At 52.0% G+C, this 24,591-nt stretch overlaps 1 protein-coding gene across 1 annotated transcript in view; it reads right to left on the bottom strand.

Annotated features, from left to right (window-relative positions):
* The window catches only part of ACOT11 (acyl-CoA thioesterase 11), a 52,688-nt gene that overhangs the window by 7,718 nt on the left and 20,379 nt on the right, over window positions 1–24,591 (bottom strand). The window contains exons 2-13 of the mRNA XM_063105358.1: window positions 17,248–17,458; window positions 16,193–16,262; window positions 11,305–11,365; window positions 10,171–10,269; window positions 9,539–9,674; window positions 7,869–8,025; window positions 6,538–6,657; window positions 4,375–4,519; window positions 3,118–3,177; window positions 2,218–2,280; window positions 1,758–1,841; window positions 972–1,105 (exon numbers count right to left, since the gene is read on the bottom strand). Of these exons, the coding sequence (XP_062961428.1) occupies window positions 972–1,105; window positions 1,758–1,841; window positions 2,218–2,280; window positions 3,118–3,177; window positions 4,375–4,519; window positions 6,538–6,657; window positions 7,869–8,025; window positions 9,539–9,674; window positions 10,171–10,269; window positions 11,305–11,365; window positions 16,193–16,262; window positions 17,248–17,458 (1,340 nt within the window). The remainder of the gene's footprint in view (window positions 1–971; window positions 1,106–1,757; window positions 1,842–2,217; window positions 2,281–3,117; window positions 3,178–4,374; window positions 4,520–6,537; window positions 6,658–7,868; window positions 8,026–9,538; window positions 9,675–10,170; window positions 10,270–11,304; window positions 11,366–16,192; window positions 16,263–17,247; window positions 17,459–24,591) is intronic.

Here is a 24,591-nt window from a genome sequence, read left to right as displayed (position 1 = left end):
CACCCACCAAGTACCCATTTTAAGAGGAGGAAAACTGAGGCCCAGAAAGGAAGTGACTTGCCCAATGTCACACAGCCAGTTGGGACAGAAACAGGACTTAAACCCAGACCTCCAGGGCTGGCCCATGGCTTGGGAGAGTGTGGTGCTGATAACTCCAAGACCAAGGGTTCGGATCCCTATATAGGGATGGCCATTTAGCTCACTTGGGAGCGTGTGGTGCTGACAACACCAAGTCAAGGGTTAAGATACCCTTTCCCATCATCTTTTAAAAGAAAGATCCCCTTACCGGTCATCTTTAAAAAAAACAAACAAACAAAAACAAAAACCCAGACCTCCAGCTCAAGTTCCAGGCCCAGTCCCTTTCCTGAAGGTCAAAATACCCATGACCTTGACCCCCACTGATGGGGTTGAATGTGTTGTCCCCTCCAAAACTCATGTGGAAATTTGATCCCCAATGTGGCAGTGTTGGAAACTGATTGAGTCATGGGGGCGGATCCCTCATGAATGGATTAATGCTCTCCCTGGGGGAGGGGGGATTAATGAGTGAGTTCTCGCTCTATTAGTTCCTGCGAGAACTGGTTGCTTAAAAAGACCCTGGCACCTTCTCTCTCTCTCTCTTGCTTCCTGTCGCCATGTGACCTGCTCGTACCCACCGGCTGCCAGCCACTTTCCACCATGAATAGAAGCAGCCTGAGGCCCGTGCCAGATGCAGCTGTCCCAGAATCGTAAGCCAAATAAACCTCTTTTCCTTATAAATTACCCAGTCTCAGGTGTTTTTGTTATAGCCACACAAAACGGACTAAAACACCCACCTACCACATAACTGCAGCCCACCCCCACTCCCACTCACCGCCTGCCCCTACTAAAGGCCAGCAGGGGAGAGCACAATGGGACTGGCTCAGCAGGAGGAGGAGACACCCTCCCAGCAGGCCTGGGACGGGACCCTGCCCGCCCACACCCAGGCTGCTCACCGATAGTGCTTGTCCCACTCGGGCCTCCGACGTAGGTCCGAGAGCAGCAGGAAGGCCTGGGCGGCGTCCACGTGCACCACCATCTCCAGGTGGAAGGAGAGGAACTTGTCGTCCTCCAGAGTGTACAGGCGGACCTGCACAGGACAGAGGGCAGCCTCATTCCTGCGTCCCCTCCCCAGACTGTGCTGGGGTCTGGGGTGGACCAACTGGGTGCTGGAGGCTGGGGCTGGAAGTTCAGGGCTGCCCGACTTGCTGTGTGACTGTAAACAAGCGGCTCAACCTCTCTGAGCCTCAATCACATGACCACGAAAATGGGCTGTTTGAGAGAACTCAGCACAAAGGGACAGGAAGGCACCTGAAGAAGCAGCAACTGAGGCAACGATGCAGTGAATCCTCAGAGCCAGATACCCGACGGACTGACCCCCTCATGTCACATGGGAAGTGACTTGTCTGAGTGCACAGACCAGAGTGGCAGAGCGTGGGCTTGTCCAGCGCCTCTCCTGACAGTGACTCGCTGCAGAAGGGGCGGAGAGGAGGAGGCAGCGGCTGGGCCGAGCGCAGCAGAGTGGAGAGGTCGGGGGCAGGAGACAGGATTTGGGCGTCCTCCGCCCCAGGCCTGTGGGGGCTGGTACGTTTCTATAGCTGGGTCAGTTTCATGGTCTCACCCAATTCCTCTGAAGAAAGCCCCTTTTGACAGAAGTGGTTGGAGAGCAACCCCGTTGCCTGCCACCAGCCACCTCTGGCCACTCAGAGGGGAAAGGAAAGACGGTGGGTAGTGCCAGCTACCTGGTTGATCTCCGAGGACAGCACCCAGTTGTCCTTGGCCACAAGCATCTTCAGGGACGATATATTGTTGTAGCTCAGGTACACCTGGGAAGAGCACACAGAGACGCTACCTTCCCCTTCCTCGGGCCCCTGTGCCCAGGCCATGCTGGTGTGCAGGAGAGGAGCTGGGGCCACAGAGAGGACGGGTGCTGGGCAAAGAGCCCTGGGCTTCAGGAAAGGAGATCCAGGCGTGGCTAGACCCACCATGTGACCCCGGACAAGCCATTCTATCTTTCAGGACCTCAGCTCCCTCCTGCCAAGCAAGGGGACACAGGCAAGCTGTTTGCTAAACTATAACAATTGTGAGGCACTGAATTAGTATCCTGTTCCTTCCAGGCCTTCCTCCAGACCCATTCCAACATGCGGGGGCAAAGGGACCCTGGTGGGCCTGAGGACTGTCCCTCAGAGCAGAGAGCCTTACCTGGTTGCTAGGGTCCCAGGGGACAGAGAGGGGCACCTCCGCCTGCTTACGGGACACAATGTACTTCCTGGGAGGGAGGGAGAGAGGGAAGGAAGATGACAACCTGGTCCCTTGGAAGTCCATCGCTTTCAATGGACTTCACTGCAGGCTTCCTGTGTGCCAGGCCACGTGCTGAGCCCAGCAGGATGGGAGGCTCCTGTCTGGCTAGGGAGACCAGACAGACACACAGAAAGCAGCAGCTGAGAGCACACCTCAGCCCAGTACACCAAGGCCAGCTCAGAGGTGGGGAACAAGCCAGGAAGGGTGCGGGGCTTAAAACTCAGTCCCCACAACCTTGCCGAGTGACTTCCCCCTTATGCCTCAGTGTCCTCATCTGTGAAATGGGATCAGCAGTCACACCTGCCTCATAGGGTCATCACAAGGAGAACAGTGCTTGGCCCATAGCAAGTGTTCCATAAATGCACATTTTTCTTATTAACAACAACTTGTGAATCCTGTTGTGTTTATAGCACTGCAAAGTTTGTAAAGTGCTTTTCACAGCAGTCAGACACACCTGGGTTTACGTCTTGAACAACTGCATCTCCTCTCCAAACCTTTCTTTCTTCATCTGCCAAACAGGCATCAGAATCAATGGAAGGAACAAAGGACTTAAAAGTGGCTGGACCTGGCCAGGTTCAAATGCTGACTCTGTGTGCCCATGGGCAGGCCACCTAACCCCTCTGTGCTCAGTGTCCTCAGTGTGCAACATGACCAAAATGAGAGGCTGCATGGATGTAAAGGGCCCAGCCCAGGGCCCAGCAGCCATCACATGGGCAGCCCTGAAAAAATGCGAGGGTCCTGGGGTCAGTGGAGTGACGGACAACCCTGAACCCATGTTCCCTCCCACCAGCCAGCCCCCACTTGCCTGTCTAGGCGAATTTTCTTCCTGGCACTGGCCTCTCGGTACCGCCGCTCACCATCCTGGGGAAGAAGCAGAGAAAGACTGTGGTTCAGGAGAGACAACCAGCCCCCCTGCCCCCGTCCCTGCTCCTTCTCCCCAGGGCCCAAGGAGGCCCTGCGGCCCTAAAGTGGAGTCCAGGTCTCACTGGGGCAGCTGGAGCCAAAACATCCTGGCCAAGAAAGTGCCAGGGAATGAGCAGCAGCCCCAGCTCCCTTCAGACCCTCCGAGTGACTTTGGGAACACCACCTCCCCTCACCAGACCTCAGTTTCCCCCTGTAAAATGGGGATCTTTAGAGGGTATCACAGTGGTAATAAGAGCCCACATTTACTGAGCACTTGCTATGTACCAGCCACTTTTCTCAAGTGCTTTCCACGCAAAATTTCACATGATCCTTACAACAACACTCTGAGGCTGCTATAAGCACTATCCCCATTTTACAGAGGAGGAAACTGAGACACAGAAATGTAGAGTCTTGCTCAAGATGATAGGAGTGATGAGGGATGGAGCCAGGATCAGAACCCAGGTGGCTTGAATCAGAGCCCACCCTCCTTACCACCACCTGCTCTAGGCTGCCCAACTCCAGCTGCAGAACGCTGGGTTTCCCATAGCCTGTGCTAGGTCCTGTGAAACAGGCGGATGGGGCAGGGGACCTTTCCAGGAAGAGGGAGCAGCCTCTTCAAAGTCACCACCTGGTCCACAGGAGGCACAAGGCAGAGTTTTTTAAGAGACAGCCTTTGAACTTAGGCCCCTGACTTTCGTCCCTTTGCCCCTTGCTCTCCTGTCCCCGTCATCCTGACAGTCACCACTTACTGAGTACTTCCAGGGCTATGCCAGGCACAGTCAATATCCCATATGCCCCCACTACCACCACTACCAAGGGCCCTGTGAGGCAGGGACTGCAGAAACGCCCCTTTTACAGATGGGAACTGAAAGCTTGCAGAGGACCCCATCAGAATGGGGCAGAGGTGAGGTTCCATCGGACCCCAGAGCCAGTGCTCTTCCACCCCCACAGGCTCACAAAAGCCCATTAACACCCAGCTACAGGCCAGACCCACACACATGTTCCCCCTGTGCACAAGGGGCATCCCAGCAGTCACAACCAGGACACTCAGAGCTGGCTGTGCCCCAGAGGAGGGGCAGGGCTGGGTCCCACCACTCCTGGGCAGAGAGGGAGGGAGAGGAGCTGAGGGTGGGGCAGGGCGCTGCCCCCACTCACCCCAGGCTGAGGCCGAATCCAGGGCAGCATCTGGGGCTGGTCATCTGGGTCCAGGACCACGAAGGTCATGAAGGCACTGTTGATATGCCGCCGACGGGTCTCGGCCTCCTGGCGATAGGCCTCCACGCACACACCCACCTCCATACTGACGGGGAGGGAAGGCGGCTTCCATACTGGGCAGACCTTCCAATGCCATGGCCCCCCACATGCTCAAACACATACACACTCGCACATACACATATGCCTGCAATCCTGGTTCAGAAATCTGGCAGGAAACCTAGAACTGTTCCCTTCCATCAATGTCTACAGAGAACCTACTGTGCGTCCAGCCCTGGTGGGGGACACTGTCCAGTCCACGCTTCATGAGCTAACAGGTGGCAGGGAGGCAACAAAAAGAAAGCAAAATATAAATATGTAATGACAAACTGCAAAGGGTTAGGAAAGGACACAAACAAGGAGGGGGACGGCCTAGTTAGAAAAAAATGTTCATTATACACATATTCACATGTGCTGTAGCAGCTCTGCTCCTAACAGCCCAGTTGCCACTATTTCTGTGTATCTGTCTTTATTAGTTATAGAATAGCAGCCACCACCATTTCCCCTCACTTAGGAAGTTCTGTGATCACAGCATGTGGACAGATGGGGAAACCGAGACCTACATCAGCGCTATAATTTGCCCAGGGTCACATAACCAGTCAGGAAGAGAATCTGCACTAGAAACCAGGCCTCACAGCTCCTGGGAAAGGGCTTTTCCCCTGCACGGCAGCAGAACATGTGCCGATCAGACTGCAAATAACAACAACAACAATAATAATACTAATAATAACAGCAGCAGCAGCAATGGCTGGCCTTTCCTGAACATTTTCTCTGGCATTCTACTAGTAACACCTCACTGAGTCCTCACAACTAGGAGGTAGTGGTAGTAAGCCCCATTTTACTGGTGAAAGAACTACAGCTCAGAAGGGTTAAGTAACTTGCCCAATATCACACAGCCATTCAGAAGTGGAGCTAAACTTGAACCCAGGCAGCCTGGCTCCAGATCCCTTACTTTTAATAATTACCCTGCGATGTCTGAAATCACCAAAAAGTATGCTTATTTAAAGTAAGCTTTCTTGGGTCTGGCCGGTTAGCTCAGTTGGTTAGAGCCTGGTGTTATAGCACCAAGATCAAGGGTTTGGATCCCCGAACCAGCCAGCCATCAAAAAACAAAAACAAAAAATAAAGTAAGCTTTCTTGGGAGTAGGTATCAGAATTAATTCCAAAGATAAGGACTCTGGAGACTAATTGTTTTAGGAAGTGGATGAAAAGGGTTTGATAAACCACCAAACACTGGCAAGAAGTGGCCCTGTGGTCTGAGCATCTGCAGCGTGCCAGGCCCAGAGCCAGAAGCCAGGGAGAGAGACCCAGACACACTGAACACATGGTATGATCCATGCTATGAGTCAAGTGTGTCCACCAAAAGTTCATCTGTTGGAAACTTGATCCCCACTGTAATAGTGTTAAGAGGGTGGGAAATCCAATTGTGGTATTTGAAAGGTTGGCCTTTAAGAGGTGATTGAATCATGAGGACTATGCCCTCATGAATGCATTAATCCATTCTTGGAGTAATGGGTTAATGGTTTAATGGGCTATCAGGGGGTAGACTGGTGGATTTATAAGGAGAGCAGGTGAGCACTTCAAAGCTCTCTTGCCATTCTCGCCATGTGATACCCTTAGTTGCCATGGGACTCCATATAGAGCTCCCACCAAGAAGAAGGCACTCACCAGATGTGCAGCCTGGACCTTGGACTTCCCAGCCTCCAAAACCATAAGAAATAAACCTCTTTTCTTTATACATTACCCAGTTTCAGGTATTCTGATATCAGCAACAGAAAATGGACTAATACAATCCAGGACAGCAGGAAGCACAGGGGCTAAGTGAGCCCAGAGCAGGGTCTCTGACCCAGCCAGGGGTAGGCAGCAGCAGGAGCCAGGGAAAGCTTCCAGAGGAGGGAACGTCAGAGCTGAATTTGGTAATAGTGAAGGGACCCAGCAGCCAGGCAGGGGTTTAGACCTCGTCTGCAGAGTGAAGTGTTCCTGGCAGGTTTGAAGTAGGGTCCTTTCTAGGGTCAGGAGAGCCCTCAGCCCTCAGTGGTCCCAGTCCCACCCACCCCAGCCCCTCACCTATGCTTGAAAGCATTGTTCACAATGGCCTTGAGCACCAGACGGTCCCCAACCTGAGACGGGCCTCGGAAGTGGAACATCTCAATGGCCTTCAGTGTAGGGTGGGCACGGCAAAGTCGGCTGGGGAGGCAGGGGTGGGAGACAAGAGAAATGTCACCAGTGCTCCAGCCATCCCCTGCCTCCATCCCCAGACCCAATCTGGAACTACACATATCACCCTGTGACCCACCCTCTGCCACCCAATAATTGACAATTCTGCTCAGAGGCACAGAACTAAGTTCCACTTCACAGCTTAGAATACTGAGGTCTGTGTGCACAGCTGGAAAGGAGCCAAGTTCAAAATGACAGAAGAAAGCCTGGGACAGGGCTTGGGGTAAACTTCTTCCCCATTTTCCTTCCAACTTTTACACCTTAGTACCTGCTGTTCCCACTACCTGGAAGCCCACCTCTTACCCAAAACTACTTGTCATTCAAGGCCCAGCTGAAGTGCTCCTCCTCCAGGAAGTCTTCCCTGACCATCCAAACTCTCACCCTCCTCTGAAATCTTACAGCCAGAACTGTCCAAAATGGTATAGCTATGCACGGTCTCCCACAAGTTAAACATGGAAGAGGGGCTGCTTGAGACAGGCTCTAAAGGATGAGGAAGAATCCACCTGGCTGAGGGGGGAGGTGGGTTGGGGAGGGCACTCCTGGCAGACAGAACAGCGAGTACAAAGCCCGGAGGTGTGAGAGTGCCAATTTGTGAATGTCAGTTATCATAACTATAAAAAATACCCTGATATTTAGGGTATAAGGAGCCCCACACAGGCACAGAGGTTATAGGAGAAAGAAGAAATTATTTTCACTTCTAGGAAGAAGGCTACAATCAGAGGTGACTTTGTGGAGGAGGTGGGCAGGATCTTAGCACACAAAGAATAGTGAGGGATGCCTGGCGGGAGGTTACTCCAGGAGCAAAGGCAGGGCTGCGAAAGTGGAGGATGGGAGCAGGGAATGGCAAACGGCTCGATGTGAAGGGAGCACGGATACCAGGAGGAGTGCAGGCAAGGCCCAGTCAAGGGGAGGCTCTAGTGCCAGGCCAGGGGCTTGGTGCTTCCCATGTAGGTGATGGAGGCCACGGTGGGCTTTTTGAGTGGAGGAAGGAATGGCTAGTTCACAAGAAACTATCTCTCTCTTGTTGTCTGGGTCTGAAAGCCCCAGGTTGCCCTAACAGAACAGCCACACTTCTGAAGTGTGACTGCCAACACCAAGCTGGGTTTCTCCTCCCAAGTGAGCTGGCCAAGGGAAGGAGGAGGACAGAGGAGGGGCGGCAGAGACAGCACACTCCCCCTCACCTGGCTGCAATGGTGGCCACGTTCTCCATCCAGGCCATGATCTGGCCCCCAAAGGTGCTTCCCTGGTGATTGGCGTGAGGGGGCAGGACCAGCTCCACGCTCTCCACGCGGGTCTTCTCGGCTGGCACCATGAGGCTGCAGTCTCTGCTCTCCAGATCTGTCCAGGGAGGGCAGGAAGGGAGGCAGGGAGGTGAGAAAGCTCCCAAGGGCAGACCCTCCCCACAGGCAGCCCCAGGACCTCCACTACTCCATCCCACTCAGGTTCTGACTTAGCACCATGTGCATGAGGTACCAGCTGCCCTGGGGGTGCCATTTGTCTCCCCCTCCTAGGGGGAGAGACCATCAGGGAGGGCCTATCAAAAAGGCGGCATTGCACTTGGCTCACAGGCTCTCGAAGATGCCACAGGCAGGGTGGGAACAGAGAGGAGGGGAAGCTGAAGGTGGCCTGAGCCAAGGTCTGGAGACAGGATGGGCAGGACATTCACAGGATACAATGAGGCCTCTGGCTTGGTCAGAGCTCAAGCAAGTAAAAGGACAGCACTGCCAAGGTTGACCAGTCAGCCAGAAGGCCCGGGTGCCAGGCAATGGCATCTGGATGGATCCTTGGGGTGAAGGGCTGTCAGGACAGGAGGGACTTAGGAGGTCACAGTGGGATGGATGGATCCAAGGGGTCTTGATGATTGTAGAAAGAGCTGGGCCCCACAACCGTGACCTCCAAGCCCAGCAAAAACAGAGCACATGGGATTCAGAGCACGGGCTTGCTGCTTTCACTGGCCTGAGCAAGTTCTACCTGCTCTCTCCGCACTCTGGGCAGCTGAGATCATTTTTTTTGTCCTAAAATTGCCTCCTTTAGGTTTCAAGGAAGACCCCACATTCGAACATTCGGGAGACTGGTAAACAAATCCAAGGTCCCCCTCGGGCCTTTGCCCAGACTGTGCCCTCTGTGAGAAACACCTTCCCTCATTTCTCCACCTGTCCAGCCCTTCCCAGTCCAAAGGAGATCTCTGTGTACTGATAGAGAACAATCTCCAAGACACTTTTTTTTTTGGCAGCTGGCCAGTGTGGGGAAGATTTATCTTTAAGGGGGAAAAAGCAAGATACAGAAAAGTATCTACTGTGTGTTCTCTTTGGGGTTAAAAAAAAGGGGGGGGGGCTAAATAATACGTACTATGCTTAAATAAGCAAGGGATATGTCTTACCCCAAAACAGGTAAGAGCAATTGCCTCTGGGGAGGGGACCTGCGTTCTAGGATAGGAGGGAGACTTGCTTTTTATTCTATATCTTTTTGGGAAAATATATATGTATGCTTTTTAAAAAATCCTACAGGGCCAGCCAGTTAGCTTACCTGGGCGAGCATGGTACTGATAACACGAAGGTCAAGAGTTCAGATCCCAGTGCCAGCCAACCACCAGAAAAAAAAATCCTACAGAGTCTTCAAGGCCTAGCTCAATACTACCTTCCCAAACAGCTTGGCTCCTAGAGACTCAAATGTCCTAACTCCATCCTCACAGTTCCTGGCAGCTGGGCAAGAGGCCCAAACATGCTGCTTTCCCTGGAGGAGACCTTGAGGCCAAGAGGGCTAGGCAGGCCTGAGGGCACCAGAGGGTGAACATCCCCAGGAGACCCCCTTCCTCCCCAGTAGGGGCCCAGGGCAGAGAGGGCGGGCTCACCATCCTGAATGACGCAGTTGGCCAGGAGATCCTTGATGGTGTCTGCATAGACCAGTCGCATGCGCCGGCGCTCAGCGGCCACACTGTGCTCCATCTTCTCCTCTTCCGTCCGTGGTGTGATCTGCTTCAGCTTCACCTGTTGGTCGGGGGACAGGGTAGAGGATACTCAGGACAAGTTTCCTGAAATAGCACAAGGTCCCATCTCCCAGCCCCCAGCTCATGCCTGAGGCTGGCTCACAGGAGGCCTGGGGCTACTGGTTGGTTACCAGGCTTCCTCCCCTCTGTCCCCATCTTCTTATCTCCACCATATCCATCCTCCAAAGGTCCCCCAGTCCTAGTCCTTGGGCAAAGGCCCAGAGGATGGGTGGAGGGTGTCACTGTAGGATATGAGGACCAGTGAGACCTGAAGAATCCTCGCATAAGACGTGCAGAGAGAGGTGGGGAAAGGAGAGAAGGGAGGCCCCTGGGGTCTGATCACTGTGGGGGATGGGCCTTCCTCTGGGGGCTGTGGATCCCTGCTGTGCCCCTCCTCAACCCCTCCACCAACCCCCAGCCTCGGCATCCTGGTCCCGCCCACCATGACAGGCAGCCAGGTGCTGAGCGGCATCATGCAGCCAGGTGCAGCCACCTGCCTTGGAGATCTCCCGGTGGGCCACAAAGGTGGCCAAGGCCTTGCACACATTCCACTGCTTCTCAGAGCACAGGTCCTCAGAGGCCACCTGGATGCCCACCTGGAGAAGAAGAGTAAGGTAGGAGGAGTGAGGAGGAAATAGAGCTCATCATCTGGGGCCCCACGGCTCAATGAGACAGCAAGTCCCACCCCAGGCCAGGTCTCTGGTATTTCTATATCACCTGCCAGGTCCAGGAGGCCAGAGACCCAGGATAGGTTCCGACTGTGCCCCTGGTCCCTGGAAACCTCAGGCAAGTCACTTCCCTTCTCTGGGTCTCGGTTTCTTCATCTGTAAAATGGGAGTGACCCTACCTATTCTTGCAAGGTTATTAAGAGGATTAAAATGAGACTGTCCACAAAAGGGCTTGCAAAGGTAAAGTGTTGGCTAAATTTAAAGGATGGACACCTGGTCATGCCTAGGTGGTCCCTGGGCATATATGGGGTGCTCAGGCATAGTCAGGACTCTGCTATCCCAGCCTCAGTGGTCCCTCAGGAACCACTGGCTTAGCTGGGTGAAGTTGCCCGGGTCTGAAGTCCACAGGTGGAAAATAGAGTCCTCCCCCAGAGCTCACAGAGCCCTGTGCATCACCACGCAGTCTTCCCATTAAACCTTCAATAACCCTGCAACATAGGAATCATGCTCCCATTTTACAGATGAGGAGACAGAGGCAGTGGGAGGTAAGCAAACGGGCCACAGCCCCATGCTCTCCCTGCTCCAGCCCCTCTGCCTCCAGGATCAGGCACAGAGCCTTTCTTTCCTCCAGTCCCACAGCCATGCAGCTGCCAAAGAGCCGGTCTGAGGCTAGGTGTGAAGACTCAGGAGGCTAAGAGTCAAGTCCCACGTTGGAATCTATGTGCTCAGTGACCTGAAGCAAGTGCCTTCCCCTTCCTGGGCCACAATTTTCCCTCCTGCATTATGAGATGTTAGACAGGAAGATCCTGAGGATCGTCCTAGTCCTGCCAGCTGGTTCAGAACTCTGAGCCCCGACCAGGGCTCTGCAAGTCTGAGTGGCCTGGGCTGGGGGCTGAGAGGAATAGAGAGGCAGTAGAGGACCCACCCACATGCCCTCTCCCAGGCAGTGCCCGCCCCACATACCTCCATGCTGGAGTTGAAGGCCCGGTTCACCTTGGCCTTGATATTCACCACTTGTCCAACACTGGGGAGAGGAAAGCAGGAGGTGAGCCTTCCAGAGGGGACAGAGGGACGGAGCGGGGGCCTCAGACACTCACAGCGCCTCTGCTGGGGGAACTGGCGGCAGAACGTCATGGCTTGCAGAGCATATGCACATCTTTGATGTCACCGAGTCCTCAAAGCAAGCCAGCAAGATAGTGTGAGCACCCTCCTTTACAGCGGGAGGCTGAGAGACGTGGCATGATCTCATCCATCCCCTCTTCCCCTGCTCCCTGCTGTCCAATTAATGCTTGTGCTTCCTTTTGCTCTTGGCTCAATGGTCCCCTCCCCTGGGAAGCCCTCACTGCCCTCCAGCAGCCCTGTGAGGCTCACTCACCCTCCAACACTTCTCCCAGTGGATTGATCTCTGTGTCCCCACAATCCTGAAGCTCCATGGGGCAAGAGCCATGTGTTTTGCTCACCATTGACTCCCTAAGGCCTAGCACATGGCACAGACTGGGTCCTCCATAAACAGAGGCTGACTGAGTTAATGAATTCCACATTTATTGAATGCCTACTAAGTGTAAGGGGCTATAAACAGAGTGGGAAGGGAAGTGGAAACACTTAAAGAATGACTGCTATGTGCCAGGAACTCTGCACTACCTCACCTGAGACTAAAAACAAGCTTGGCAGGAAGGTTTAGGGGGGATTGAGCATTAGAGAGGTTAAGCTATTTGCCCAAGGTCACCCAGCTAAAAAGCGCTAGGATTCTGGACTGATTCCATAGACTGCACCAGCCCCGCACTTTCCAGCCTGTCCCTCTGGAATGATTCCTAAGTCCAAATGAATCCCCAAAGGAGCCCCCCAGCTTGCCCTGTGCCCAGCTAGAGTCAGTAGAGGGTGCCCAGCTGTTGAACTGTGGGGAGGAGGGAGAAGGAGGTTGGAGTGCTGGCCCCATTCGATTGCTGTGACCTTGAGAAGTCCTTTCGCCTCTCTGCACCTTGCTCATAAATATGGAGAGCACAGTGCTGATTTCTTCCTCAAATAACACAGCCTCCTGATCAAGCCTAGGAAAGGTCCATTCCAGGGGGCCTGCTGGTCAAGGGGCCACAGCGAGCACAGTGGGAGGGGCACGCAGGCCTGGGTTCCAGTCAAGCTCTATCTTGACTGTCACTCTACCAAGCTGTGTGACCTTAGGTGAGTCACTTTGCCTCTTTGAGTGTATTTCCTTGTGTGTAAGGTACAGAGAATGCATGAACACTGCCTGAGGTTCTGAGGGTCAGGTGAGAGGAAGTTTGGCAGAGCCCAGCACCAGGCCTGGACCACAGCAGGAACTCAATGAACAGCATGAGCCCACGTGGACCAGACATTTGTTGATTTCTGTTCATTTTTTTTAGCAGTACTAATGGTCATGTAGGGGAGGGCCATTTTTAGGACAGACATGCTGATATGTTGAGGGATGCAGTGTCACGATATCTGCAACTTACTTTCAAATGGTTCAGGAAAAAAGAGAAAGAGAGAGAGAGAGGAAAAAGAATATGTAGGGGGAAGCCAAACCCAGCCGCAACCAAGTAAAGAGCACACCAAAAACACCATTTCACCAGTGGAGACCAGGAAAAAAAAAAGAAGTCGTCTCTCTCCACAAACCACATTCCAGAGTAATAGAAGAAACATCTGCTATTCGATAATAATGGGGGACCTGAACACACGTGTCTCAGTACTGGACAGATCATATAGGCAACAAATCAACAAACAGTTAATCTATCAGAAGGAGAGAACAAATCTATGGTTATCAGAGGAGTGGGAGGGGGAGAGATTGGATAAGGGCCATAAAGAATAAGTATGATTTATAATCATGAATATGCTAATAAAATTTTTTTTAAATATACGTATTTGTGCATATGAGGGTACTTCAAAAAGTTCGTGGAAACATTCAATTTTTTTTTTATTATCTTTCAATTCTATTTTTCCACAAACTTTTCAAAGTAACCTCATATATAGATAAAACAAATTTAGCAAAATGTTAATTATTGAATCTCAGTGGTGGTGATCACTGCACTATCCAACCTTTCTATACATTCGAAAGTTTTCATGATCAAAAATCAGAAGAAAAATAACTTCTATGGTTGCCAAAATAAAAATAAAAGTCTATTTTCTGTGGTACTAAAGGAGAAATTTGTGACTCTTCCCCTCCCCCCCTTTCCCCTCCTCTCTAGGTTCCCCAGAAGCCAAGCAGACACACACTGGGACTTCTGAGCTCCTCCTCCTTCCTGACTGTCCATCCCCACAGCTCAGGCCCAAACTGCTCCTTCTCCAGGGTCACTGCCCCACCTCCTGGGGGGCCCCTCCAGCCTCCAGCCTCCAGCTCCCCAACACCCCTCCTCACAATGTTCCTCACAATGTAGAGGCACTCCCTGTAAACTAATCTGACCCCTGTCAAGCCTTTCCCTAGGGCCAATTCACTCTCAGGGGACAGAGGAACATGTTAAATTACACCATAGTCATGCTAACAGCAAAACCCAGCTGATGGAGAACACTAGAAGGCAGTGACTGGGTTTCCTCAACAAATACATGTCAAGGAAAAAAACAGAGGGGGAGGGTGAGAGAAAGAGAGAGAGAGAGAGAGAGATGGCTGGTAGTAGGAGGGGGGGAGTATCTATAGATTGAAAAAAAAAAAGAGACATAGCAACCAATTGAATTGCAACCTTATCTGCATCATGGTTTAGATAACAAAAATAACTGTAAAGCAAAACAAAATAAAAACAAATTCATGAGACAGTGTGGGCATTTGAACACTGACTGGATAGGGCTGGCAGTGGCTCACTTCGAGTGTTGTGCTGAAAACACCAAGGTCATGGGTTCAGATCACTGTACCAGCCAGCCACCAGAGAAAAAAGTTAAAAATGAACACTCACTGAATATCGATGTTAGTGAGAAATCATTGTTAATTTTTTTTTTTAGGTGTGGTAATGGTGTTGAGGTTATGTTTAAAAAGAGTTTTTAGGCCTTAGAGATACATTTGGAAATATTTTTAAATGGCAAAAACAGAAACAAACAAAAAACCTTCCCTGCTTTCCTCAGGTGCAGCCAGGCCTTCTTGGCCACCAACCCTGCTTCAGGCCCCTCCCCAGCTTGCCCTTCATCCCAGGATCCTCTCTGGCTTTCTCTTTCAACCAAATCCTCCTCTGCCCAGACTCACGTGCACTTCTGGGTCTCTATAGCAGGTCCATCCATCATGCACGCACCCCCAGCCCTCACTATCCCTAGTTCCTCCTCTGTGTTGGCAGCAGAGACCCAGAACTGGCCCAGGCACAGTCCCCGTTGCCTTTTAAGTGTCACTGTGTACGGTGCTGACAGTACTGGGGTCAGCTCAAACACATCCCCCAGGAAGCCCTCCTAGATTACAACCAACCCCAGGTATATAGGAAATGTAGCCCACTGACTGAGAGCCAGGGCTTTGGGGCCAGACTACCTCCCTGGTAGTACATCTTGGGTTTTCCATTAGCTGTATGACTCTATGCAAATTATGTCACTTCTCTGTGCCTCAGTTTCCTCATCTGTAAAATGAGGATACTAACAGCCATGACCTCATAGTGTTGTTCTGAGGATTAAATAAGTTCATGCATTTAAAAGGCATTACAAATAATGGATCAATATTGGTTCATTAATTGTGACAAAGGTACCTTACAAATGTAAGATGTTAATAACAGGGGATCTGAGTGTGGGATATATGGGAATTCTCTGTAGTGCCTTCAGAGGTACTTTTTTTGTGTAAATCTAATAATATTCTAAAGTAAAAAGTATCTAGAAAAGTATTACAAAGAACCCGTATGTCAGAGGTCATCATCAGGATGGAACCTCCCACTTTGAATTCAGATGATGTTTCTACACCTGCCTCTCCTGCAGACCTGGAGCTCCTGGAACAGAGATGGAGGTCCAGTGGACTTTATGTACTCAAACCAGCATGGCCCCTGGTCCAGAAAAGGTGTTCAACTAATATTAAGTATGTAGTAAATGAATGACTGAGTACAAGGACTAGCCAAACTCTTCCTTAACCATGACACACTGGGCACCCAGGAAGTCCTGCAAAAGCTCTTGGCACTTGATATCCTAGGTACTGATGGCAAATTTAGGAGCAGGTCTGGAGACAAAAGCCCTGTGTGCAGCCCTTGCAGCCTGTCCTAAGCCAAAGGTGCAGCATGCTCCTTGGGTCCCAGAAGCAGGACAGGAACCTATGGGCAAAGCTCTGGAGAGACAGAGCTAGTGCAGTGTAACGAAGAGCTTTCTAACCAGTACAGCCATTAAAAAAAGAAAAAATGTCTATCCCGATAATGAGCTACTCAATGACCTGGAGGTATGTGAGCAAGGGTGAATGGCTCAAGCTTCCGGCTCAGGCTTTGCCAAGGTGCCTTGTCTAGGGACCTCCAGACAGTCCAGTGACTGATGACCCACAGAGAGTATCCAAGCTCAAAAAGGGATTCACTGATTAAGTCTAATCCCTTCCAAATTGCAGATAAGAAAACTGAGGCCCAGAGAGAGAGACTGACATCCCCAAAGTCATGCAGTACCCATGATGCTGTCTCAGCAACATCCAACTCCAGACCTAAGCAACTTCGTTAACCTCACCCTGACAAAGGGAACCCCCCTCTTGGCACCCAGCAACAGCCCAGCTCCTAGCCCACCATGGTCCCAGAGATCCTGCAGACAGGTTCTTGTCCCCAGATGCTGCCCCCATTCCATTTTCAAAGAACTTCAGTCAGTTGAGTCTGGCTGTAGGCAGCACAAAGACTGAGCAGATGTGAAGACAGGGGAGCGGGCCACAGACTCAGGGTAGGGAAAGCAGAGAGACCTTGAGGCAGGAGGGGCCACTTACCTAATGGTGTGCTCAAAATAGATATCGTCCATGGAGGCTGTGACACAGGGGCAGCCAGCATGCCTCTCCGCTGGCATCAGAAGAAGAAAGGCAGATGTTAGCAGCCATCCCACATCTACAATCCTCTGCTCAAATGTCACTTCCTCAAAGGGTCCTCCAACCACACAACCAAGGCCATGCCTCCCACCCATGCTCTGAACCTGCCTTCTTTTGTTCTTTCACTGCAGTTACCACGCCCTGACCCCGTTTTAAATATCTGGTTTCTGTCTATTGTCTCTCCCTTCTGCTAGACTGTAAGTTACCTGAGGGCAAGGGTTTTGCCTGTCTTGTTCATTGCTGTAACCCAGTCCTGGAAAGTGCCTGGCACCTAGAAGGCACTCAGTAAGCAGCTGTTGAATGAATGAATGGTCATGCTGTGATGTTCTACTTCCTGGCCTCCTGGAGCGCCTGTACTTTTGCCCAGCTCTGTTTCCTCCCCTGTGTCATCTTACCCTCAAAGACTCCGCTCAGGTGCCTGAGCCCCTCTGGAACCCCTCCTGGCCCTCAGGGCTGGGTCAGGGTTTCTCAAACAGTGCTGGGAGGCAGTCAGATCAGCTTTCTATCCCCCAGCCTCACCCTTCCCAGCGGTGAGCTCCCTAAGGGTTGGAGGGACTCAAGAACAACAAAGGGAATGAAGTGAGCTCAATTCAGCTCAGTTCAGCTCAACTCCATGTAGGGAGCACAATACGGCAGACACAATTGTAGTCTCTGCTCACAGCATTTTCCAGCCAGTCTCGAAGCAGCCCTGTTTAAGGCTGTGCTGTGTTGAACCTGGGACCTAAGGGTACAGGACCACCATTCAGGGCTGTAGAGGTTTGGGGAGAGAGCGATGGCTGTTCTGAGCACTGAGAAAGTGGGAAGGCATTTCAAGTAGATGGACCAGTGTGAGCAAGGGCTAGATGAGGAACAGGTGTGGCACTCGGAGGGGACAGTGACCACATCTGAAGATCAAGGCCTCTGCTTCGGCTCTCTAGGGCCTATGGGTGGGAGGACGGCTGTGCCGAGTGCAGCCTCACCAGACAGGCAGGCCGTGGTGTCGATCCACTTGAGCAACTGCCCGACGCTCAGCTCGCCACGCTGGTTGGTGTGGCAGGGCAGCACCAGCTGGCTCATCTGCACCTCCGTGGGGTTCCGGTACCCCTCGCCCTCTGCCATGGCGAAGTCGTTGTCTTCTGCACGTGAGGCTGACTTCCGGGATGTACGGCTCGAGAACACAGAGGCAAAGCCCTGGGGAACATGTGGGGACAGAGGTCAGCTCACCAAGGGGTCTCCCAGGTCTGCCCAGCCCTGAGACCTCAGAGCCTGAGGGGCAGGAGAGAGCAGCCCAGGGCCACCTCCCACCAGACCCCACCCCAAGAGTGGGCCCCACCCTCCAGCCCATGGTCTGACCCCTGGGGGCTATCTGGATGCACCTATGCCCAGTTTCCTGTTGGCCAACAACTCCATGTTAATGTAACCTTGGAACCGAGGGAGAGGGACGGGGGAGAGGAATAATGCCGAGAATCCAGTCTTGCTCACTTCAGCTGTGGCCAGCCTTTTACAGTTTGGCCTTAGATTTACCTTCCTTCTTGAAAGAGTCTCCCTTTCTGCACAGGGAGGCCTAGTGACTCTGTAGCAGTGAAGCCAGGGATTTATTCCCAGGGAAGTGTTTCATGAAGCAGCTACAATTTCATCCCCAAAGGGCCCCTTTCTTGGGCTCGTTGGCCCTGCAGATGACACCAGAAGTAGGGCCTCTGCTGAGGGCTGATGTCTTCAGCACTTGGATCTACTGACTGGGAGGGCTCTGGGCAGTCACTGACCAGCTGTCTGATCCAAGGCAGGGCTGCAGCAGCTGCCAGCTGGAGAACCAGCAGAGAAAATCCTCAAACTCATGAATTAGGGGTGGGGCTTCTGCTCAGAGCCTGGCTTGCACTTCTCCCCAGGCAGAAGAGTGGGGTGCACCTGTCAGTCCCCGGGATTGGAGGGGAGGCAAGCTGCCATCCCCTTTCTGGGCTTCCCTCCCTAATTGGACTGTGAACTTGAGAGCTGGGCACATCTGTATGTGTGAGAAAAATGAGGAGAGATGGGCATGTGGGTCCCAATTCCCATGGCCAATGCCCACAGTGTGGTGGTAATAGTTGCCACCAACGTTTACATAGCACTTAAGTGTCACATATTCTTCTAAGCACTTTACATGTACTAATTAAATTTTTTCCATTCAAAAGACCTATGAGACAGGCATGTGATTATCCTCATCTTACAGGTGAGGAATCTGAGGCCCAATTACGTAGCAAAGCCCAGCCGTGACCCCAGGTCTGACCGCAGAGTCTTAGCTCCCACCTATCACACTACACGATTTGCAGGGCCCTGGGCCTGGATGCAGCAGCAAAGAGCGCCATGACCCAGTGGCAGGCCTGCCACAGCATAAGATGGGGTGGTGATGGCTCTCATGCTGGAGGCTGTACTCCTCAAATGATTCCCTCTATGAAGCTCCCAGAGCTAATTCAATAAATTCAAAATTCACCGAGGTAACTTGTTCAAGGTCACTGACCCCTAAGTGGTAGGAGCAGAATTTGAACCAGGGCTATCTGACCCAGAACTGCTTGTGGGTTCCCAGAGATGCAGCTCATTCCCGAGAGCCCCTGGGTACTAGGCACAGTGCTGGGCATTGAGGGGACAGAGGAGGACAGCTGCTCCAGGAGCCCTCAGCCTGGGTGGAGGCCTGTGGGGTGCTAGGCTGCCCAGCTTGCAGGTTCTTGCAGGTGGCTTGAAGGCCACTGTGATCCAAGCAGCAGGACCCGTCGCCATGGTAACCATGCCAAGGCATTGCTGGCCTGGTTGTGCACTGGAGCCTGCATGGATGTGGATGGGGGTGGCTGGCTTTCTGGGGGCAGGAGCTGGTAGAGGAGGCAGGCAGACTCCATTCACCCACACTCTTCCCAAACCTCTCTCACAGCCAGGGGTTCTGAACATTCCAGAAAGAAGCCCTGGGGAGAGCTGAGGAAATGGGAGAGGCAAGATGCAGAGAGCAAGTGGGCAGAACAAAGGGAGCAGGTGTCGGGGGTTTCTGGGTGGTGTGGACATGCATACAGGGAAGTCCCCACCTCATGTCCCTGCTTCATCAGCCTATGCACATCTACCGCCTCACAGGATCCTCACAAGGAAGGTTGGAGGCAAGGACTGTTGACCCATTTTACAGATGGGGAAACTGAGGATGGAAAAAGCCCTGCACCAGCAGTCAGGATACCTGAGTTCCATCCTCTCTCTGCTTCTCACCTGGTCAATCCCTACTCCCATGGGCCTCCTGTTTCCTGTTCTGTGAAACAGGACTCTACCTTTCCACTACACTCTCCGTGCCTGGAGACAGGACCTTTGCCTCATCCGCTCATTAATTTTTTCATTCATTCATTCACCAAGCACCTTCTCTGACCTGGGCCCTAAGCCAAACACTGAGAGCACAAAGACAACTTGGGCCAAGAAGGCCTGACACACAGTAGGACCTTATCAAAGGTTTGTGGAGGGACAATCAGAAACACACTTGAATTCAAGTCCTAGCCCTCTCCCTCAGGTGCTATGTGGCCCTGAGGAAGGCCCCTCCCTTTCTGAGTCACATCTGTCACTCACCAGGTCAGGGAAAGAACTGCCAACCCCTGAGGTACCCCCAGCCCTGGTTCAAGGATTCCAGGGTCTAAGCCTGCCTGAGGTCTGGCATGCCCAACTGAGTCCCAATGAGGAAGCTGCAGAGCCTGACCCCCTGTCAGATAGGAAACACTGTGCTCCTCCAAGAAGGGCTGAAGGGCAAGCCTCAGTGTTGCTGTCCCCCACTCCCCTCTAAGAGAAGGCTGCAGAGCCCCTGGGCTGGAGTACAGGCAGTGGGGACACAGGAGCTCAGGTGGCCCCAGGCATAGTCTCTCAGGCTCCAACTCCTTCCTTGGACTCCAAGGCAGTCTGCCCACATCAGGACAGACAAGGCCAGGCCTCCTAGTCCCAAGGTGGGCAGGCAGCCAGCCTGGGAGGTAGGGGTGTGTGCAGCTGAGGCAAGGTTTGGCCAATGGGGTCCCAGAGCTGGGCCACTCCTCCTAGTGCCAGTCACAGGGACAGCAGGGGCCCTGGATGGAGCTAGGGCCTAGGGCAGCCAGGCAGGCCAGACCAAGATAGCTGACAGGGAGGGCTGAGCTGCTGCAGGGATAGGAGGGCATCCAGAGGTCAGAGATGTGCTCTCTCAAATGGCAGGCATGCCAGGTGCTGGCCCCAGACCACAGCAGACCTGGCCAGATTTGTTCATCCTAGACTAGGCCTGAGCTGGCCACACCATGGTCCTACCTTCTGGGCCAGAGTCATGTCACAGAACTGCTGGGTCAGAGCAGGAGAGACACCTCACCCAATCCCTTCATAGATAGGGAGGTCTAAGGCCTGGAGGGAAAGGCTGGTCCAGGTCACCCAGCTGGGAGAGCCAAAATCTGCCCTCCCGGGCCAGGGCTCCTTCTAGGCAATTTGACAACAGGCCCACACTAACAGATGTAATCTTGATTTCCTCCCTCCTCCAAGTGTCCAAGTCCCAGTTATCCAACCTCCTAAAATATCAGTCTACCCACCGCCCTGACTCACTCAGGCCCCTGCACTGCTGGCTCTGGACTGTTTACAGAGCCTGACCACAGGCCTCCAGTCTCTCTACCTCCTTCCAGCCCTCACACAGCACCAGAGGAACCTTTCCAAAAAGCAAACCCACTACTCACTATGCCCTGCCCTGCAGGGAGACCTGGTCAAGTCCTCATAATCCTACCACAGGACTTCACTCTGTCTCTTAGGGTCACATACACTTTTCTAAAGAGCAAGCCTTACTGAGCACCTCCTCTGCTCAAGAGTCTTCAAGGGCTCTCCAGTGCTCTCAGCATTGAGGCCCAGCCACTATAGCTCCTGTCACTAGCCCCACCAGCTGCTCTGCCAGCTGCAGACCATGTGCACTTCCTCAAGGTACCACTCACTCCTGCTCTGTTCCTCCAGGGAAAAGCAGTGGTTCAGGTGATGTGAACATGGGGGCAAAGGGGAGCAGGTGGGAAAATGCTGGGCATACCTTCATGGGTGGAGACAGAGGGGCTGGAGTCAGCAGCTTGGAGGCCAGGCCAAGGAGTCCCCAGACACCCTGGAAGACTCCTGGAAGGGGCATGTCCTACCACTGTAGAGATCACAGGACCATCAGTCTTCACCCAGAACGGCAGGCCTAGTGCAAAGGAGACCCGCCTGTCCTGGCCCGGAGAAGCAGGCTTGGGTAACCTCTGGAGTAACCTACCATGACACAGGCTGTGCACAGGTCTTGGGGGTCAACCAGGCTTGGGTTCAAGTCTAGTTTCACAGCTAATTTCTATAACCTCCAGCAAGCTGTTCAACCTCTATGGGCATCAGTTTCCTCATGTGTAAAAGTGGGATTATAATACCTACCTCCAAGGATCATTGTGGGAATGAAACTGAATGAGAGCAAGTATATAAAGTTCCTAGCACATGCCTACCCTATGGCTAACATTTACTGAGCACTTACTGTTAGTGATATAAAGCTGAGGTTGGGCTTCCTATAGAAATATAGCTAGGAGAGACCCACACAGTTCAAACTGGACTGTTTATACGGTACTTGGTATCCATGAGCTCACCAGAAGCTGGCAGCAAGCCTGTGAGGGGCAGGATGATTAGCCTGGCTGAGAAGACCTGTGAGAATTCAAGAAGCATGCAATTGCATGGCAGGGCTCCAAACCCCGAGTGCAAGACTGCAGAGTCGTGGTCCCTTGGGAGAGGCGGGGAGTGAGGGGGAAGGGCTGAAAGTAGGCCTGAGGGGGAGATGGGGGAAGGGAGAAGAGGCCTTTGGCCCACCCTCGGAGCCACCCACCAGCTCCATGAAAGGGCTCATTGTCTGAACCAGGTCACTCTGAGCAGTATGAGGGAGCCGCCTAAACTGGATGCCCTGTTCCCACCTCTTGGAGTGCCCAGTGCAATCGAGGGCAGCCTCCCTGTGGTGTCCCCACCAGCCAGGCAGGAGCATTTGTCAGCATCCCTTCAAGGCTATTCTCTACCTCCTTACCAAAAAAGGCTCTGAGGCAGCCTACACATGCACATGGGACACATGTGGGACGCACACGGAACGCACATGCACTGGGTGCCAAGATGAAAACAGAGTTAAGGAACCAAATAACGGAAGAGAAGCTTAGGATAAGAATGCAGATGCTGCTGCGGAGTACTGCATTTGACCTTGAGGTTCCCAGCAGACAAGGCAAAAAAGGGTAGCAGTGGGTACCAAACTTTAAGGTAAAAAAGGGAGCATTCGTCAGTGAAGCCAGCCTGAGGGCTGGAAGGAAGGACACCAGTGGTTATATAACATCAGATCATATCCTCATTCCAGAAGATAAATAATTGTCCCCCATGCCCTATCAAACATCCTAATTTTACTTCTAGCTATGGAGTGCATTGACATTTGACACTTTTCAAGATTTTGGGGTTGGAAGGGTAGAGAATTGAACCTATATGAACATATTGAACCTATGTGTTTTTTTTTTTTGGCAGCTGGCTGGTACATGGATCTGAACCCGTGACCTTGGTGTTATAAGGCTGCACTCTGACCAACAGAGTTAACTGGCCAGCCTGAACCAATATTTTTAATTAAGCATCTCCTATATGCCATTCATTTGGTGAATATTTATAGAACATCTATTATGGATCAGGTCCTGTGCTAGGAGTTTCATATGTACTATTTCAGCAATTTTTATAACTATCCTGAAAAGCATTGTTACTGATGAGCACACCAAGGCTGAGAGAGAATACACTGCTTCTGAGCAGCTGAGAAGTGGTAGAATTTCAGTCAATCCCAGACCTACCAGCTAAAGTGCACGTTTGCATCTCTACAGCACTTCTGTAGCCCTTGGAGGTACAGAAGTGGAAGAATTCTTCCCATCTGAGACTCAGAGAAGAAAAGCAAACTACCCCAAGTCACACAGCCAGTCAGCGACCAAGGAGGGAACAGGATCCAGGGCCCTGAGTCTTAGTCCACTGGCCACAACCTGATGCAGGCTGATCAAAGGCTGCCAGAAGGGCGGTAGGCTCTCCCCTTCTTCTGATGGCCAGCTCTGTGCTCTCCCAGTGTGAGGAGAGGGGATGGGAGGGCCTCCAAACTAATCCTTCCCCAGCCCCCAAATCTGGTGAGGAGGGGAGGTGTGGAAGGAAACTCTGATCTAAGGGCAAGACTTCCTCAGTCCAGCTGATGGAGTTTGGATGTGTTGTCCCCTCCAAAACTCATGTGGAAATTTGATCTCCAATGTGGCAGTGTTGGAAACTGATTGAGTCATGGAGGCAGATCCCTCATGAATGGATTAATGAGTGAGTTCTCGCTCTATTAGTTCCCGCAAGAGCTGATTGTTTAAAGGACCCTGGCACCCCCCTCTCTCTCCCCCCCCCTCCCCTCTCTCTCTCTCTCTCTCTCTCTCTCTCTCTCGCTTCCTCTCGCCATGTGATCTGCTTGTACCCACCGGCAGCCTGCCACTTTCTGCCATGAGGAGAAGCAGCCTGAGGCCCGTGCCAGATGCAGCTGTCCCAGAATCGTAAGCGTAATAAATCTCTCTTCTTTATAAATCACCCAGTCTCAGGTATTTCTGTTATAGCAAAACAAAACAGACTAAAACCCCAGCCCAGTCTCTCCTTTGCGAGCCCAGCTTCATAGGAGCATTTTCAGTTCCGCCGCCTTCCTGTAAAGCTGAATATAAATGGAAGTTATATCAGCTCATAACCCCCATGAGATCTTGGGCAAGGTATTTTACCTCTCTATGACTCAGTTTCCTCATCTGTCAAGTGGTGATAGTAAAAGAACTCAGGGTTATAGTGAAGATTATAAAAGACAGCAAACCCACTAGGATGGCTATAATGAAAATCATGTAAAATAATAAGTGTTGGCAAGGATGCAGAGGGAATGGAACCCTCATACATTACTGGTGGGAATGTAAAGTGGTTCAGCCACTGTGAAGAACAGTTCAGTAGTTCCCCAAAAAGTTAAACAGAAATACCATATGACCCGGCAGTTCTACTCCTAAGTATATGCCCAAAAGAATTTGAAAGCAGGTACTCAAAGAAATACATGTACACACATGTTCATAGCAGCACTGTTCACAGTAGCCAAAAGGTGGCAGCAGCCCAAATGTCCATCAGCAGATGAATGTATAAACAAGTCGTGGCATACACATATAATGAAATACTACTTAGACATAAAAAGGAATGAAGTACTAATACATGCTAAAACATAGATGAACTTCAAAAACATTGTACTAAGTGAAGTAAGCCAGACACCAAAGGTCACTTAATGTATTATTCCACTTACATGAAATACCCAGAACAAATAAATCCACAGA

Source organism: Cynocephalus volans, chromosome 8 (assembly GCF_027409185.1).
Source record: "Cynocephalus volans isolate mCynVol1 chromosome 8, mCynVol1.pri, whole genome shotgun sequence".
Classification (NCBI taxonomy): domain Eukaryota; kingdom Metazoa; phylum Chordata; class Mammalia; order Dermoptera; family Cynocephalidae; genus Cynocephalus; species Cynocephalus volans.
The sequence above is the reverse complement of the archived record's forward strand: the minus strand, read 5'-3'. Positions and strand labels throughout refer to the sequence as shown.